The 16,763-nt window shown below is 35.4% G+C and overlaps 1 protein-coding gene across 2 annotated transcripts; it reads left to right on the forward strand.

Moving 5' to 3' along the window:
* Window positions 1–3,953: 3,953 nt before the first annotated feature.
* On the forward strand, window positions 3,954–15,569 carry LOC103706481 (synaptotagmin-5-like). 2 transcript variants are annotated; one of them, XM_088707291.2, is made up of 14 exons: window positions 4,008–4,433; window positions 6,517–6,608; window positions 7,847–7,950; window positions 8,039–8,089; window positions 8,285–8,405; window positions 8,800–8,921; window positions 11,415–11,516; window positions 11,599–11,673; window positions 11,769–11,848; window positions 11,933–12,083; window positions 12,163–12,393; window positions 14,312–14,611; window positions 14,689–14,802; window positions 15,094–15,569. In XM_088707291.2, the coding sequence occupies exons 3-14, from the start codon at window positions 7,924–7,926 to the stop codon at window positions 15,238–15,240; spliced, it is 1,521 nt and encodes a 506-aa protein (XP_088563417.1). In that variant the 5' UTR covers window positions 4,008–4,433; window positions 6,517–6,608; window positions 7,847–7,923; the 3' UTR covers window positions 15,241–15,569. The 2 variants fall into 2 exon arrangements, with proteins under 2 accessions (XP_088563416.2, XP_088563417.1); XM_088707290.2 differs by lacking the exon at window positions 6,517–6,608 and having other exon boundaries at window positions 3,954–4,433; window positions 7,847–7,949; window positions 8,037–8,089.
* The last annotated feature ends 1,194 nt before the right edge of the window (window positions 15,570–16,763 follow it).

The raw sequence follows: 16,763 nt of genomic DNA on the forward strand, positions 1-16,763 counted from the left end.
ACACGGCAAATAACTCGAGTAAAAGCTTGAAAAAACACTTACTAGAATTTCATCATGCATATGTTATATTAGTAGATATGGAATTAGATAACACTGAAAAAATGTAAATGTTTATTCTCAAAATAAGGGAGAAAAATAAAAGTTTATGTATAGTGGTCATATTAAGAAATTTAACATGCACATCAGAAGGGATCATCTCGAGGAAAGAAGAACTGAAGAAGCATAAAGAAAAGAAAGAAAAAAAAACAAGAAAGAGCAAAAATATAAAAACAAGTAAAGAACCCTTGAGATTTTTCAGTTTCCTTTTGTTGTTTTAATTTTTCACAAAAATATTAATTTTTTTGATTATCAATTTTTTATTTCTTATTAAAAATTTATTATTATTATTATTATTATTATTTTATAAAAAAAGTCTCTTTTAGTGAGTTCACCTTAGGTCCCCGATTGTATTGGGCCGTCCCTGTGCACATGTGGTGCGGGATAAACACTTGCTTTGCCTTCAGCTGTTCGAGTTGACAAGGCAACTTTCGGTCCCAGACGTCGAACCTTCTTTTGCAGCTTGATTGCATGGCTTCGTGGCTTAGGCCCATGCATGGTGGCACCATGCCTAAACTGTTAGATACAACTTCATCAAATCAAACAGCACTATTGTAATAGAAAATAGAAATAGCAAACAGGCTGTTCGAACCAACGCCATTCACTATAGTAAAACCAATGAACAAAAGCTAAAGTCAAGTAACCTGAGGCCCACGTAAAGTCCCATGCCTTGCTCGCCCGGTTCCTCTTTGCCTGTATGGTTTTCTCCCCGAGCCATTTACTTTCACTGATTGTTTTTGTTGAGTGTGTCCCCTGTAGAACAAGTTAGATGAGATGTTCCAAAATTTCGTGATTTCTTCATATTCAAGATTGAGAAAAAAAGAAGAAAATCTAACATATCAATTGGCATGATTTACTTGAGAAGATGCATGCTACATGCATTAGGATCTCATCATACGCCGATCCAGCCGCCCACAAGCATTAAATTGCAGACTTACATAATCATATATGCGCATGCCTACATGCATAGATGAGTGAAGAGTAACTTGATTTAAGTCCGTGATGTGCTTCACTTGCAAAGTCACATTTCACTTCATAGATTACTCTAGGATGATATATAAGTTATTTAACATGTAATAAGATAATATGATCGTGTATATGAAATTCCAATGGAAAAATCTAGAAGTAAAGAAGTATAAATGCAGATAAAAAGCCTAGCTAGATAACAATTCACTGCACAAGCTATTTGGACATTAGAGTTTACTGGATCACCAGTTCAAGAGTTAATACCCATAGTAAGCAAAAGTTCCCTTACTTCACATACCAATAATCATGTAATTAAGACATCATGTACAAATTTCATTCGTAATTGCACTTGTAGTAACACAGGGACAGAACCATAGTTCATAAGCTTCAACATTTCTTTGGAAAAAAAATAGCCACAACTGTAACTTCTTATAGCACTATAAAAATTGGAGAATAGATAATTAAGAAAAAGGTCATGACTTTCTCTGGCATAGATTAAATATCAAGGTTTGTTTCATGTTAGTTATATTTCAGAAGCGCTGAAAGTCAAGAGATAATTATCTGAATGCTTCATATACAGTTGTTGGTTTTGTGAGTTACGCAAGATATGTTCCAAAACCCAACAACTGAATATAAACCATTTAACATTGTAGGCAAAAAAAAAAAAAATTAATCAAAGTTGAAGTTCAGTGCGCTTTCGTTCTTTCCTTTTCATTCAAATTAAATTCTAAAGCTTCAGCAGGTTCAGCTTGATGTAGTAATGTGTCAAACTAAGGAAACTCAAGTGCAAAGGCCTGATGCAATTCTTCTTCATATGTACCGAGGGCTGGCTCTACAAATCCTTCAGGACAAAATTTAAACTTACACCATCAGTAAAATTTTTCTAGAGGAACTCCAATCTTCCCACTATATCCACTTCACAATGATCAGTGCAATTTCAAATATTACTCAAATCTATATAGATGGGCACCACAGTACTTTTTTCCATCAATCATTAATCATTCTCCTTTGCAGAATCAGAAGTCATTTCTGAAGAACAAAATTTTCGATGAGTCACCCCTCTCCCAAATTGAAATACAGAAAAAGAAGACATACGGGGATGTTCCGAGGAACAAAAAACTATACAATTGGAAGGAACAAGAAATGGCCATGCTACACCAATGCCCATATGGGCTGGGTCTATGTATCTCTAATTTACATGTCAAATTCTGGGACAATGGTTAGGATATCAATGCTCGTTGGATTAAAACAGCCAGATATGCCTTAGGAACATTTATATCGTCAGCACCTTTTATTTGTGTGATTCTGTGTCAATTCTGATTTAGAAAAAATACTAAGTCGTAACACTATATATTTTTTCTAAATCGCGATCTTGGATTTTAGAGTGACATGTGATGTGATCAGTCCGATTAATCGAGCATGGATCAATTATACTCATAGTGCCTGCACAAAATCTCACCGGTGTTTCCGGTAATTAAGGCTCCCCGATGCTTAAGTTAGCGTGGAGTATTTGTTGGCCAAAAAGGTCCTTAGATGTTATCTGATAGGGCTACTTATATTTTCCGTAGAGATGCCCAAGTGGCGAAGGTATTACTCGTCCTCATCATAGAAAGTGATGGCACCGGCCAGGTGTAGCATGCACCTATCAGTGCCTATTAATCAAAATCCCAAATATGGCCTATTGAGGTTTTGATTCAGCTCATTTGTAAATTGTGCATGCACCTTGGCTGCGTGCTTAGACCTGGACTTACTAATTTAGGTAGGCTACCCATCTGTTTTGGATTCAAACCCCCCCCCCCCCCCCCCCCCCCCCCCCACTCCTCTCTCTCTCTCTCTTTATTGTTCTCAAATTCTCTCACCTAGATTCATGTAATGATGTGAGGGCTTGGGAAAACTCTATCAAGGCTCTTTTGTTTGAAGTAGATCCAAGCAACGCACCGTGTGGATATAAAGTTTGGATGTCATGCCCGGGCATCAGCCATGAGTACGACTCGTAAGAAAATCGACCGCTCATTTAAAATATATTTTCTATCATTGTATGATTTATCGAAATAAAAATATTTGTACGCATTGAATCAATTCTGCAGCATATCATAACCTTTTCTGCAATCTATTTTTCCGTATATCATGCTTTTGAATAGTCCTCTTCAAGAGTTTGATCGAGCCGCCTGATTTTAGTTGCGTGTGCAACCTTTTGGCAATTCTTGGTAAATATCAAGAGCTATAACATATTAGCTTTTATATTTGTACATTTCTTATGCCTTATCTTTAAAAGGTATTATCTTAGTGGCACTAATGTTGATTAAGAAGTCATCAACTCCACTTATAAAATTTAAACCTTTTTTATAATTATTAGATTTATAAAAATAAATTTATATGAGGATCGTGGGGGTGGGCGGTCCACATCGATTATTTGCTGAGTATATCTTAAATATTTTTATAAAACTAATAAATTTAAAATATTTTTTGATTATTTTTTTTGGATGAAATTTTAGATTGTAATAATAGGTAGTCTAGCACTCTTTTAAGCCCCTTTTTTTTTTTTTTTGAATAACCTAAAATATCATATCCTGCCATGTCATACGTGCATTGGATCTGCTAGCCCAACCTATTATCTAATAAATAGGTCAAACTTAAAACGGGTCAGCACGAAAAGGGTCCCACCTAACCCCTTAATACCCTCATCATCTCACTCTGGAATCCAGACACATGTAAAGAAAGAGCTCTAATAATTGGCCGGTCACATTTATCTAACCACGTCCGGATCCAGCCAAACTTAATGGCCTACTTAATTAAAGATATCATTGCCGAAAATAACGACAACTACATCCATCCGTTCACGTGGTAATCACGAGATATCTTACGTACGGACGGATGGAGAAGGGGGCCGCGGCAAGGCGGCAAGTCGGCAAGGAAAGGGAAGGCCCGGGTTGTCATTGGCCCTCACTTTCGTTCCGCCGAAGAAAAGAACTAGCCAAAGCCGGCTGCTGCCGTCTCCTTCGCCTCCTCTCCTCGCTTCTCCGTCTTCTTTTCTTTTCGTGTCCTCATCATCGATCGAGAAGGTCCTCGATCTGTTCCCAACCGCACCAAGAAATCCCAAGCCCTCCCTCTTCTTGATTCGAAGGGGAGAAGACTTCAAGAGAGAGCTCCAAGGCTTTGCCTTCTCTCCGGCTTGTCTTGGTCCTTCTGAAGCTCTTGTTCACCGATCCGGGATAGGGTTTTGAACTCTCTTCTGGGTTGGGAAGTGGTGGGTGGAGGTGTCGGAGATGGCGTTCTTGTTGGGGTTGTTCCTGGGAGTCGTGGTTGGGGTCGGGCTGGTGATGGGCTTCGTCCGTTCCGAGAATTACCGATCCAAGAAACGATCCGAGCTGGTACATTCTTTTCTTGCTTTGCTTTGCAGGTGTTTTATGTTTTCTTTTTTTTTTTAAAAAAAAAATGATAAGCTATTAACCCTGTTTTGATGAATTTGCATGTGGACGACAAGGAATGGATGCTATTTTTAATTTGGGTGATTGGATTCTTATTTCATTATCTTAATACGAGTCTTGATGAAGGTGTCTTCTGGCACTCACATTATGTCAATGGCGTTCGTAGGTGCAGATTGTATATCCGAGTTATCTCAATGCGGTGCAATTTATGTTGCCTGGTGTGGAGATGCTTCTGGTTTTACCTGCTAAGCTGCTTCCTTGATAAAACTATGCAATGATTATGTTTTCCTTCTTTAGAGTGTTAAAAAAAAAAAAAAAACCACAGTCTATTTTCAGTCTAGAAACCAACAAAGGGAATACAATTTGAGATTAAAGGATTTCAGGTTTAGTAGTTGGCTGTGAGGACTGAAAAGGATTTTTCTTCTTCAATCTCTGCTTAGCGGGCATTCCTACATTTCCAAATCAGAAGCTTCCATAATTATAGCTGTAGGGGATAACTAATTGGTTTTTTGTCTCTAGCATTCTCACAAGACAGCAAAAGAGGAATAGGAAAACCCCTGAGTAGAGAATAGTTTACAGATCCAGCTTCCGTCTCATCAGCATAAGTAAGTCTTTTACAAAATCAGGGGCTATAACATTTGACTCTTTATGAGTATGAGGATATCCTAAGAACATACACACTTCATGAACTGAACATTAAAGTATATCCTCCTAGTGATAGCTTCTGAAAGAAACATACTCGTCCAAAGAGTTTGGCTTGAAGTGAAGTGAGAACAAAAATAGTTGCGGAGCCAAAACTTTATCAGGACAGGTCACCTGGAATGCTGGAAAGGCATATGATTGATATCTAGTAGTTATGCATATTTGTCTTCATGCTAGGAGTCATTGTCAAGGTTACTTTTATGAAAGTTTCTATTCGAAAACAGTTAATGATCTATACCAGATGAGTTAGAAACCATTGAAATTCTTAAGACATATTTCTAAATTCTAACAGCATTTTTTATTTATATAATTTTAATTGAATCAACAAACTGGGTTTTTAACTCAGTATGAAAATAATCAGATAAATCAAATGGTTGGGCATGCCTTTTCATATAACGTTTCTTAGTCATTCTGAAATCATTAACAAAATTGGCATAATAATGAAATCTAAACATCTCTGTTATTCTTAAGGATTCTCAAACATCACTAAAAAGGATTGTCATGATACTGTCCTTGTTGTGGAAATACAGTTCTATGGTGTTTCCATACCCAGCAACCTTTACATAAAATTTCTGATTTCGATAATAAACAAGTTAAGAGATTTTAATTTTCAACGTGAGGAACCGGGGAAAAATATTTCTAACAAGGAGACATGGAAGAATGTTATGCAGAATTCACTGAGACCCGGCTATGATAGTTGAGTTCTTAAGCATCATGCTCTTGTAAGTATTGGAGAACACTGGGAACGAAAAAAAAAAGATTTTGTTAATCTATTAATAAATAGAAGAGTCAGAGAAAATTTAGGAATATAAGCAAAGAGGACAGTTGAATTAGAATAGCATGTGTCAAAACTCAAAATGATGCGAACAGCTATGTTGAATCACTGAATCACCTATCTGCTAACTTTGCAGAAGAGCTTCAATAAAAAATATCAGAAGTCAAAATACATAGATCGCTTGTCATGTTATCCAGAATTAACAATTCGAGAAGTTCAGGGAGAACAAATGTTGACTTGCTGAGTGAACCAAATTAGTGGATGAAACTGAAACATTATCAGCTGATGATGAGTTAATTTCTCAGTAAATCCATGGGAACCTATGCAGCAATAATTCTTTAATAACAAGCATGGTGGGAAGACAAAGTGCCATTATAGATTATGTTATTTTATTTCCGCTGCAGTGCTTCAACTTTCAACAAAGTTATTTACTTTTTCTAACTCCTGTAGTTGGCTTGTTGTAGCAATCTTAATGATGGGATATGTCTTGCTAGCTCATTTATTGTAGTCTCTTGTACTAAGAACTTCGGACCTGTGAATTATGTTTAGGTCCAAAAGCTACACCTGGGCAGCAAATGGGTAGAATGTGGGTTGGGCACAACCCAACCCAACCAGAAGGCCCAGCTTGTCCTGATTAAAAGGTAGTCTAGAAGATTGTCTGCATCTCATAAAAATATTAGACCAAACAAACATATATATGTATATAAAGGGCCTTTTTCGTGCATTTGGGGACCCCTCGTACCCTTCCTCATCTGATCCAGGAAAGTCCCTTTTTGGTTAGGCCATTCTGGACGTTTTTCAGAATGGGGAGCTAGCCAACACCAACCCTTTTTCCGACGGTGGAGCTAAGAGCTTATATATATATATATATGTATATATATATATGTATATATATATATATATGTATATATATATATATGTGTATATATATATATGTATATATATATGTATATATATATATATGTATATATATATATGTAGATATATATATATATATGTATATATATATATATACATGTATATATATATATGTATATATATATATGTATATATATATGTATATATATATATGTATATATATATATGTATATATATATATGTATATATATATATGTATATATATATATATATGTATATATATATATGTATATATATATATATGTATATATATATATATATATATATATATGTATATATATATATATACACATGTATGTATATGTATATATATATATATGTATATATATATATATACATGTATGTATGTATGTGTGTGTATGTATGTGTGTGTATGTATGTATGTGTGTGTGTGTATGTATGTATATATATATATATATATATATATATATATATATATATATATATATATATATATATGCATGCATGCATGTATGTATGTATTACAATTTAATGATAATGATGTCGCTAAAGATATGAAGGTATATGTTATGTGTAAAATATGTCAATGTCTAGATAGATATATGTTGTCTACTTGGAAGCCTGCATTACATATGTTGATATTAAAACTGCAGTACTTTTTCTTGTACTTGAAATGCAAAAAATTGTGGATAAGTGAGATTACTAGTTATTTTCCATGAATCGACTTGATTTCTTAAATATTTGAAGATGCTCGAGATCATTTAATTTTAAAATATTTTTTAATAGAGGGTCTAAAGTATCTGGATTTTGGGTTTTTCTGCTGCTGAAACAATACATCCACCAATTTTTGCCCAACTAAAAGATGCTGTGACATCAAGTTTTTGTTCTCATTGTGTTTGGGATCAAAGAAATTTCTTACCTCATTTGATAGTGAATAGATAAAATATATGTGCCTCTTGAGGTTTCCTGTGCTGATGGACAATGTGTATTCTTATTGCAGGCTGCTATAGTGGCAGCTTTCTCAAAGATGACAGTCGAAGATTCCAGAAAGATTCTTCCAGCTCAGTTTTATCCATCATGGGTTGTTTTCTCACAGCGCCAGAAGTTGAGTTAGTTTTGGTTTTAAACGACATTCTTTATGTGCCACTTTTTTTTAATGTCTTACTGATTCTGGTTTTTATCATTCTTGCAGTTGAACTGGCTCAACCTCGAATTGATGAAAATCTGGCCTTATGTTAATGAGGTCCTGATTTATTCTTTCTTGGTCACTGCTCTATGCTTTCAAATTCTGAAAGACTGGCACCAAGTAGTACATTTCAGTTTGTTTGCAAACATCCGTAGAGAACTTATATGGATAGGGTGACTAATGTGTGATTAAGAAAGAAATTTCCTTCTTGCATAGGATTGCTTGATTGTGTTTGCCATTTGATTGTCACAGGCAGCATCTGAGCTGATAAGGACTTCTGTTGAGCCAATTCTTGAACAATATAAATCATCCATCTTATCTTCACTTAAATTTGCAAAACTAACTCTTGGCACTGTTGCTCCACAATTTACAGGTAGGTCCTTCAAACAGTTGCTATTACATCTGATTATTTCCTAGAGTTACTTCATACCCTGTTGATTTATCCGAATTTCACTTTGCTGAAGGGATAACATTACTGCTCCAATAATATGCAAATTACAGTAATTTCATTCATTGCCTGTTATTGGGATAATTGCTTTTCTTCTTCCCCCCTTTCATCTTAGTTATTTTTATTATTAAAAATGATAAATATAACCTCTTCAAGATCCAAAGAAATACATATCATTGCACAGTATATTTTCTAATGATCTACTACATTTTGTGTTCAAATGAGAACATGGTAATTTTTTGTCATGGGGTTATCCTATTACAAAACTTTCTCATAGCAATTTTTTATTAGAAATTTATAATGTAATCATCTTTTCCAGGAGTTTCTATAATTGAAGATGATAGTTCTGGGATTACCATGGAGTTGGAGTTGCAGTGGGATGGTAATCCAAACATTGTACTTGATATTCAAACAAAACTTGGTGTGGCACTTCCCATACAGGTAATACAAGTATTTCTTGCTTAGATTCGAAACGGCAGATATTCTGAAGTAATCAATAGAGAGGCTAGGTGCATACATAATTATGTCACTGCATCCTTGATGAATTACTGTTCTGACTGTGTAATGCTGCAGTATTTCGCTCTATTCATGAATTATGTCCTGTGATTATTTTATTTTATTTTTTAAAGTCTTTCTCTCCTGGGTTTTTTTTCCATTTTGAAAAAGTTGCAAAGCCAATCTACTTAATATTTTTTTTTTGGAAAATGTGAATCACAATGCTATGCTTTTGCAGCCCCCGGTAGATTTGTGAAAAAAATGTGCTCATAGTACATGTCTCTCAATTAATTTTGTGGATCTGTTGTGCAGTAATGGATGATTTCATCCTTCTGGATAAGAAGCCAATTTGATGTCGCTGTTCAGAACCTAAATTTTTTTCTTTTAGTTTAATCTTAAGGGGCTAATGTACCTAATTCGCCACTCATAAGGAAGAGAGCTAGGTATTGATCTGAGTTGGCCCATTTCTGGAGATTCTTTGGAAAAGGATCCTTGTTTCGGTGTTTTGAATTGAGGCTTTTGAGCAGCCTCATGGTGGAATTCTCAGAAGTGTCCTTTGAATAAGTATAAGGGCATCCAAGTAGAGTTTGTGTTGTTGATAATTGGAGTAATGTTACATTATGCTATAGAGGGTTCTACCTTTTCAAACATTAAAACAATAAAATATTGCATTGGTATTCGTCATTAAGGCATGATGTGAGAGCATCAAGGACATTACTATATGCTATATAATTATGCTATAGAGAGTTTTGCTCAAGTTATATAGCATAATGTATATCCTCTTAGTGTTATTTGTATATTCTAATGGATTTATAATCATGAGAAATAGTTTAATTACACTTTCAACTACAGTGAGCTGATATCCTCTTAATTGTGCATGTGTTTTCACTATTCCTAATAAAGTGACTTGAATACTCACTCATTACACCATTTTAATAGTTCTAAAAGTAAACTTATTGTTGTAAACAAACTAAGCGCAAGCAGGCTAAGCCTAGCTCAAGCTTGGTTACTTTTGTAAGCAAGAAAAGCTTATATAACTTGAGCAAAACTCATGAACACCTCATTTAAGAAATCTTGTGAGAGCCTACATACGTATACACGCACGTGCCAATTTATATTTCCAAAACTGAACTTAGGGCTGAATGGAGCTCAAGAAGCCTAGCTCAAGTTCGGTTCATTTTGTAATCAAGAAATGCTTATATAACTTGAGCAAAATTTGAGCTGCTTGTGAACACCTCATTTAAGAGATCTTGTGAGTGCTTGAGATCTCTTGGTGCTTATATATACATATATGTATGTGTATATACACACATATACATACATATATATATATACACACATAAACATTCACATATATATATATATATATATACACATATACATATATATATATACACATATACATACATACATATATACACATACATATATGTATATATGTATGTGTGTGTGTGTAGATATAATGTATAGACCCACACGTACGTAGATACATACGTGCACCTGTCCTTACTAGAACCTCCTCAGGTTTTTGTTGTATGTGTCCACACTATCTTAAATTCTTAATTGATTTTCCGTCCATCTGTCTTTAATTTGTGCAACTCCTACGGCCTTCTTATATATTCATTTTTCAATCTATCATTTCTAGTTTTACCACAAATTCTTCTTAACGTTCTCATTTCTGCTACACTCAACTTGTTTTCATGTACTTTATTGCCCGACACTCCAAGCCAAACAATAGTGCAGGCTCTATGTAGACAAACCCACACTTGGAGCAAATTTCCGCTGTTATATCTCAATGTTATAGTTGAAATACATTCTTTAATATACATATTATATTGTCTTTAATAATTGCAAATACAAACTAGAGAATATATTGTATTTTAATTATTTATCTATTTCAAGGATTTCTGTTGTTGGAAAGGAGATATCTGGACAGTGACCAGCATGGAACAGCATGTTCAATGCTGATGCAATTGCAGAGATGTGCCAATGCATGTTTAGAGCTATACTAAAACAAAAACAATGTTAAAATTAACTTAAGAATTTAGAAAAGTCTTTTTGTTCAATAATAAAAAAGCATTTAGTGGATGTTGTATTACCTAGCGGCAGTGTTGGTGCTGGACTGACATGGGCAAGCACTTAGAAACCTTGATTTATTTCTATTTCAAGCTTAATTAAGCTGATTGCAAGTGAGGCAAGCTAGCTCTAGCTTGGATCATTTACTAATCATCTGCACTGATAATACTGTAAAAAGCTCTTTTCTGTTTTGGCGAATTGTTTATTATTTCTTAAACAAATTGAAATAGATGAACTTACAGAATGCGAGAAACCATAAATTTAATGGAAGTTGATTGGAAGTACTCAGTTATCAATCTTTTTTTTTTCTCCCATTGCTTCAAACTAGTCAAATTCTTACAAGCTGCAAAATTTCCAATCCAGGTGAAAAACATTGGTTTTACTGGTGTTTTTCGTTTAATCTTTAAACCATTGGTGGAGGAGTTTCCCTGCTTTGGTGCTGTCTGTTATTCATTGAGAGAGAAGGTGAAAACACTATGTCTAATGTTTTGGTCTTGTTAGTTACTGTGGTATTGTGTATTATATAACGATATACCTTTGACTGTAGAAAAAGCTGGATTTCACTCTCAAGGTTATTGGTGGTGAAATATCATCTCTTCCTGGAATTTCTGATGCAATTGAGGTTGATAATTCCTTCCTTAGCACATTGCATCTCTTTTATGTGCATGGACACCAATACATACCTACTGATACTATGAAAATAATATGTTCATCTAGGGAACAATACGTGATGCTATTGAAGACACCTTAACATGGCCAGTAAGAAAAATTGTTCCCATTTTACCTGGGGATTACAGGTATAGTCATTTATTGGTGCATTTGTATTGAAAATTGTACTTCCACTTGTTTCACAATGTCAATGACAGTTTATTGCTGCTTAGTGACCTAGAACTGAAACCTGTTGGAATTTTGGAAGTAAAGCTTGTCCAAGCAAGGTCCTTAGCTAATAAAGACATAATAGGAAAATCCGATCCCTATGCTGTGTTGTATGTACGCCCATTACGTGACAGAATGAAGACTAGCAAAACAATTGTAAGTCTACATGCAAATTCTTTCCTTGCTTTTCAGATCTTGTGTCTTTTATCTGGAGTTAACTTCATATCTTATACAGAACAATGATTTGAACCCTATCTGGAATGAACACTACGAGTTCATAGTTGAAGATGCGTCTACTCAGCATTTGACGGTAAAGATATATGATGATGAAGGGATCCAACCATCCGAACTTATTGGTTGTGCTCAAGTGAGGTTAAAAGACCTTCAGCCTGGAAAAGTGAAGGATATCTGGTTGAAACTAGTCAAAGATCTGGAAATCCAGAGAGATAGGAAAGAGAGGGGTCAGGTTGGCTTGCATATCATAGATTTTTTTTTTCTTTGTATCTTTTTTTTTTGTTGTAACAAAATCAAGTATTTTAAAGATCACATATGGTAATGACATGCTAAAGAAGAAACAATAAAAATGGAGATGCCTTTCACAAATTCAAACTTCTGAAGTACAACAAGTATCAGACAAAAAAAGGTCAGATACTTGTAAAGAATGGATAAATAAAAAATAAATTAAAAGGTAGTAATTTAGTCCGTCGCCTGCTATTTGTTGCATTCTGTTTAATATGAAGATAAAGATTTTCACTCTCCAATTTCACATGCACTAGTGTCTTTATTATGAGTTTTTGTGTTTAATCCTATTTCTTGATTTAATATTGGGTTCTGTGGTTGGACCTTTGGGCATGATGAAGATCTTAACTCTTAGTACCAAAAAAAAAAAGAGAAAAAGATCTTAACTCTAATTTAAAAAGAAAAAAAAACTAGCATGTAGTCTGTTATAGATGCCTGGACCGGATTGCATGATCAGCAAAGCATTCTATTGGAGGCCAGCACACCTGTAGCTTAAACTGGCATGCATTTTACAAATAACTAAATAAAATCGTAACTAATAAATCTTTAGCTTTTCATGGATATAATTGGAAAATGCTCATCCTTATCTATAGATCCGTCATTGTTTTTGTTGTTGTTTACTTCTTCTTTTCCTTTCACAAATTCTGGAGCTGGGCAATGAAATGACTGACCGATTAGCTTAAAGGAATTATCAACCTGCATTTTAGGAGAAAATGTGAAAGTAAAGTAGTTGGTGCTGTTCCGTACTTTCCTGTTATTTTGTTTTATGACAGTTATAATAAATAATTCTATATCATGTAGTTTGATTTATAGTTATTTACTAATATTGTTTTCTTGTATTCTTGTCTTGAAGTTTTTTGAATATGCTCTGCAGTTGAATGAGCTTAAACTGCAGATCCGTTAGAGTAGCTCTGTTTCTCCAAACTGACTGATCTTTTAGGTCTAACCATAGACTCCTCAAATAACTTTAGTAGCCTGGCTCTCCCTCACTTTCATGTTTTGGTGCCTCTTCTTAGGGTTCTATTTTTCCAATGAGGCTGGTCTTCCCCTTAAATTTTCGAATGGTTTTTTTAAGGTGTATTTTGAAAAATGTCCTATTGTGTAACTTTCTAAATTAGTGTATAATATTTTTGTAGAATTGTTGTGATCATGCATATGATTGCTTGATATCACTTTTTCTTCTGATATTGTAATATGTTTACCAGACTTCATTTTAATTGGGATCTTTTGCTTCATTTATGCCTTAAAAATCTCCATGTCTGTCTGGAGTTTCTCCAAATGTAGGGCAATCTTGAGGAATTGCTTTCTAGTTGCATGAACTTCAACCGTATGAACTGTAAGGTGGTGCCTTGATTGCTAACTGGCCTTTACTTTGTGGCAAGGCTTCTCTTTTGTCTGAAGCTGCTGTTTGTCACTAGGAAGCACCAGTTTGGGGAGTTGACATCAGGCTGAGGGGTAGTCCTTTTACATTCTCAAACTTTTGTGGATCATAAGTTGATTTATTCAGCCAATCCCATATATGTGGGATGCTTTGTTGGTTAGGGTAAAGGTAATTCTTTCCTAATGCTTTATAATTCAACATGGGAGGGTGCATGTCAGACTGATATCTGGTTGTAATATCTGGTCGCCTTTTTTATCGGTCCTTCCTGCTAAAAACTTATCAACTGTTATTTATCTGTGCTGATGAATTATTCTGTCATATTAGGTAGAACAACTTGCTGGATGAAAGTTGAGGCTCAACTAGTTTACTATTGCTCAAAACTTTTGTTCATATCGATAATACATATATTTATGTGCATGTGTGTATTTTGGACTTCTTGAACTGCTGTAGTTCCAATAACACATGTTGTGCCTTATCGCTTCAGGTGCATCTAGAGCTTCTGTACTGTCCTTTTGGCATGGAGAATGAGTTTTTAAATCCTTTTGTCAGTCAAAGTTTTTCAATGACTTCATTGGAGAAGGCCCTCAAAAGTGGGGTGAATGGAACCGATGCTGCTGTGACTGACAGGACAGCATCTCTTAGGAAAAAGGATGTCATTATAAGAGGAGTTCTCTCTGTGACAGTTATATCTGCAGAAGATTTGCCTGCAATGGACGTGATGGGAAAGGCAGACCCATTTGTTGTTCTGAGTATGAAGAAATTAGAAACAAAGAATAAAACAAGGGTAGTTTTCTGATCCTCACGAATTTTGAAAACCTTGTACTCTTTTGAAATATGAAAAACTGTGGCCCTGTTTTGCAGGTAGTAAATGAAAGCTTAAATCCAATTTGGAACCAGACCTTTGACTTTGTCGTGGAAGATGGACTACATGATATGCTTATTTTGGAAGTCTATGACCATGATACCTTTGGAAAGGTGAGTTCTCTTTCGATCTTTTCATTTTGGCTGCAACAATTAGCTGCATGCGAGTTTGCAAAAGCTTGGGTAGCTTTTAATTATTCCTATAGTATCCTTAAGTACAAATGAATCTTGAAGGAAATTCCCCTTGGCTAAGTTCTTGTTTGTTGTTTGTAACGTCTCAGAGTTCTGATTTGAATGCAGAGAATAAAGAAAACAACAACAAAAAAAAATCGAACCTCTAGTCTTTGCAGTTGCATTCAAATTTGGCAAAAAGAATGTTTCTAACAATATCATTCGCCATTATAGGATTACATTGGGAGATGCATCATGACACTAACAAGGGTGATAATGGAGGGAGAATTTACTGAGAGTTTTCCTTTAGAGGGGGCTAAGTCTGGAAGGTTGAATTTGCATCTTAAGTGGACGCCGCAGCCAATTTACCGGGACCTATAAATCATAATGGATGAAAGCCAAGCGTCTCTCTCTCTCTCTCTGCCGTGGATTAATCCTCTTATATACCAATTCCTGGATAAGGCCTCGGCTTCTCACTAGTGAAGAGTTGTAAATTTGAATTTTTTTTTTTTTTAATCTGTAATGTGTCATCAAGTCCTCATGGTTGATTGGTTTCTGTTTGTTTCTGGAATCCCTGCTGAGTGTAAATCATGATATACACGAGAATGAATAGAAGAGTGAAAAATGTCATAGGAACGTTCACAATTTGTCAGCACTACGGAACTTATTATATTGTTGAGTAAATAGCGTAATGACTCGCAATTTACCTATCACTCGTTTCCCCATCTAGCTAGAAGAATCGCACCTTGTAGCGGGACTGGAAAGCATCTGGTGCGGTGATGCGTTCTCATAATGTTCATTTTTGCAGTATCGTTTGAAGTCTTGTAGAGGTCGCTGGTGATATACGGTTGACCGTGGTAAATGAGAATATATATATATTCTGTTTCGTCAATTGGTATATTGGCTGCTTTGTTGTCAGCGATCTCTGTCAACTAATTGCTCTCCTTTCGTGTATCCTACTTCTCTGCCTTTTTTAAAAAAAAAGAATACCTCTCAGCCCTATGAAAAAGTGGTATTTTTGATTGCGCTGCAGCGATTGATGCTTCATTGAGTATGCTTTGTTTTCTTGGTCTAAGCTAGAAATGTTACTTCTGTGACACTGATTTGTTTTATTAGTTATTTTTGGTTGTCAGTGTGGGGAGAAGTTTCCGTATAAAAACATATACATAGATTGAATTTTTCCTTTTTTTATATCAAATCTAAAATAATCTTGAAGGTTGTCTCAGCACTGTAGCGTCATGTCAGAACCTCGTAGCCAACGTTGCACCTTGCAGCCTTTATTTATCTGGCTATTTTCATGTAGATGTAATCTCTCGCCAATCAACACGAGCTTAAGGTTTAATTTGAGTAATCGCGGCTCCATATATAACAAATTATGAAGTTGCTCGAATAGGGTTACCAGGTTGTTTGAAATAAATCTCGTGTAGTTCGTGATGCTGCAAGATGGTGGTCCTCTGTCGATCTGTGATTTCATCTCCCTCTACAAATCAAAGCGAATCCACACACCAAGTGATAAAAACGATCATGGCCATTCGACTTCATCAGCAATTGGGGGGGGGGGGGGGGGGGGGGGGGGGGGATTCATTGTTTGGTAGCTTCCCCGACCGCACTCTGCAGAACCGATGATTCTTTTACCCGAGAATTTGTTCCAGGGTTCGAGATGCAGTAGGGATGTGTGCGCACGTCAGCATCCTTATGGCGCTTCACCGCTATCACCCAAGATCTTCCAGCCAAATGGTTGGAGGCTCCGTCCCGAGCATGAGAAGCTGTAGGTGTTTTGAGTCGTAAACTGTCGTTTCTGGAATCTTGAGATAAAAGCGGGTAGAATCACACACGCATAGGGATGAGGGTACTGATCGTTATGGAGATATTTTATGGGTCCTGCTAGCTTAATGACAAGCAAA

The sequence above is a fragment of the Phoenix dactylifera genome, chromosome 11 (genome assembly GCF_051530095.1).
Source record: "Phoenix dactylifera cultivar Ajwa chromosome 11, Ajwa_hap1_PhDact_Kaust_v1.1, whole genome shotgun sequence".
Lineage (NCBI taxonomy): Eukaryota > Viridiplantae > Streptophyta > Magnoliopsida > Arecales > Arecaceae > Phoenix > Phoenix dactylifera.

Bases quoted from the DNA above. Each gene is read 5' to 3' on its own strand.
- LOC103706481 (XM_088707290.2), top strand. From the start codon at position 4,329: ATGGCGTTCTTGTTGGGGTTGTTCCTGGGAGTCGTGGTTGGGGTCGGG. The intron at 8,090-8,284 runs GTCCTGATTTAT...TGATTGTCACAG, and splicing joins TCTGGCCTTATGTTAATGAG to GCAGCATCTGAGCTGATAAG. The intron at 14,803-15,093 runs GTGAGTTCTCTT...TCGCCATTATAG, and splicing joins ACCATGATACCTTTGGAAAG to GATTACATTGGGAGATGCAT.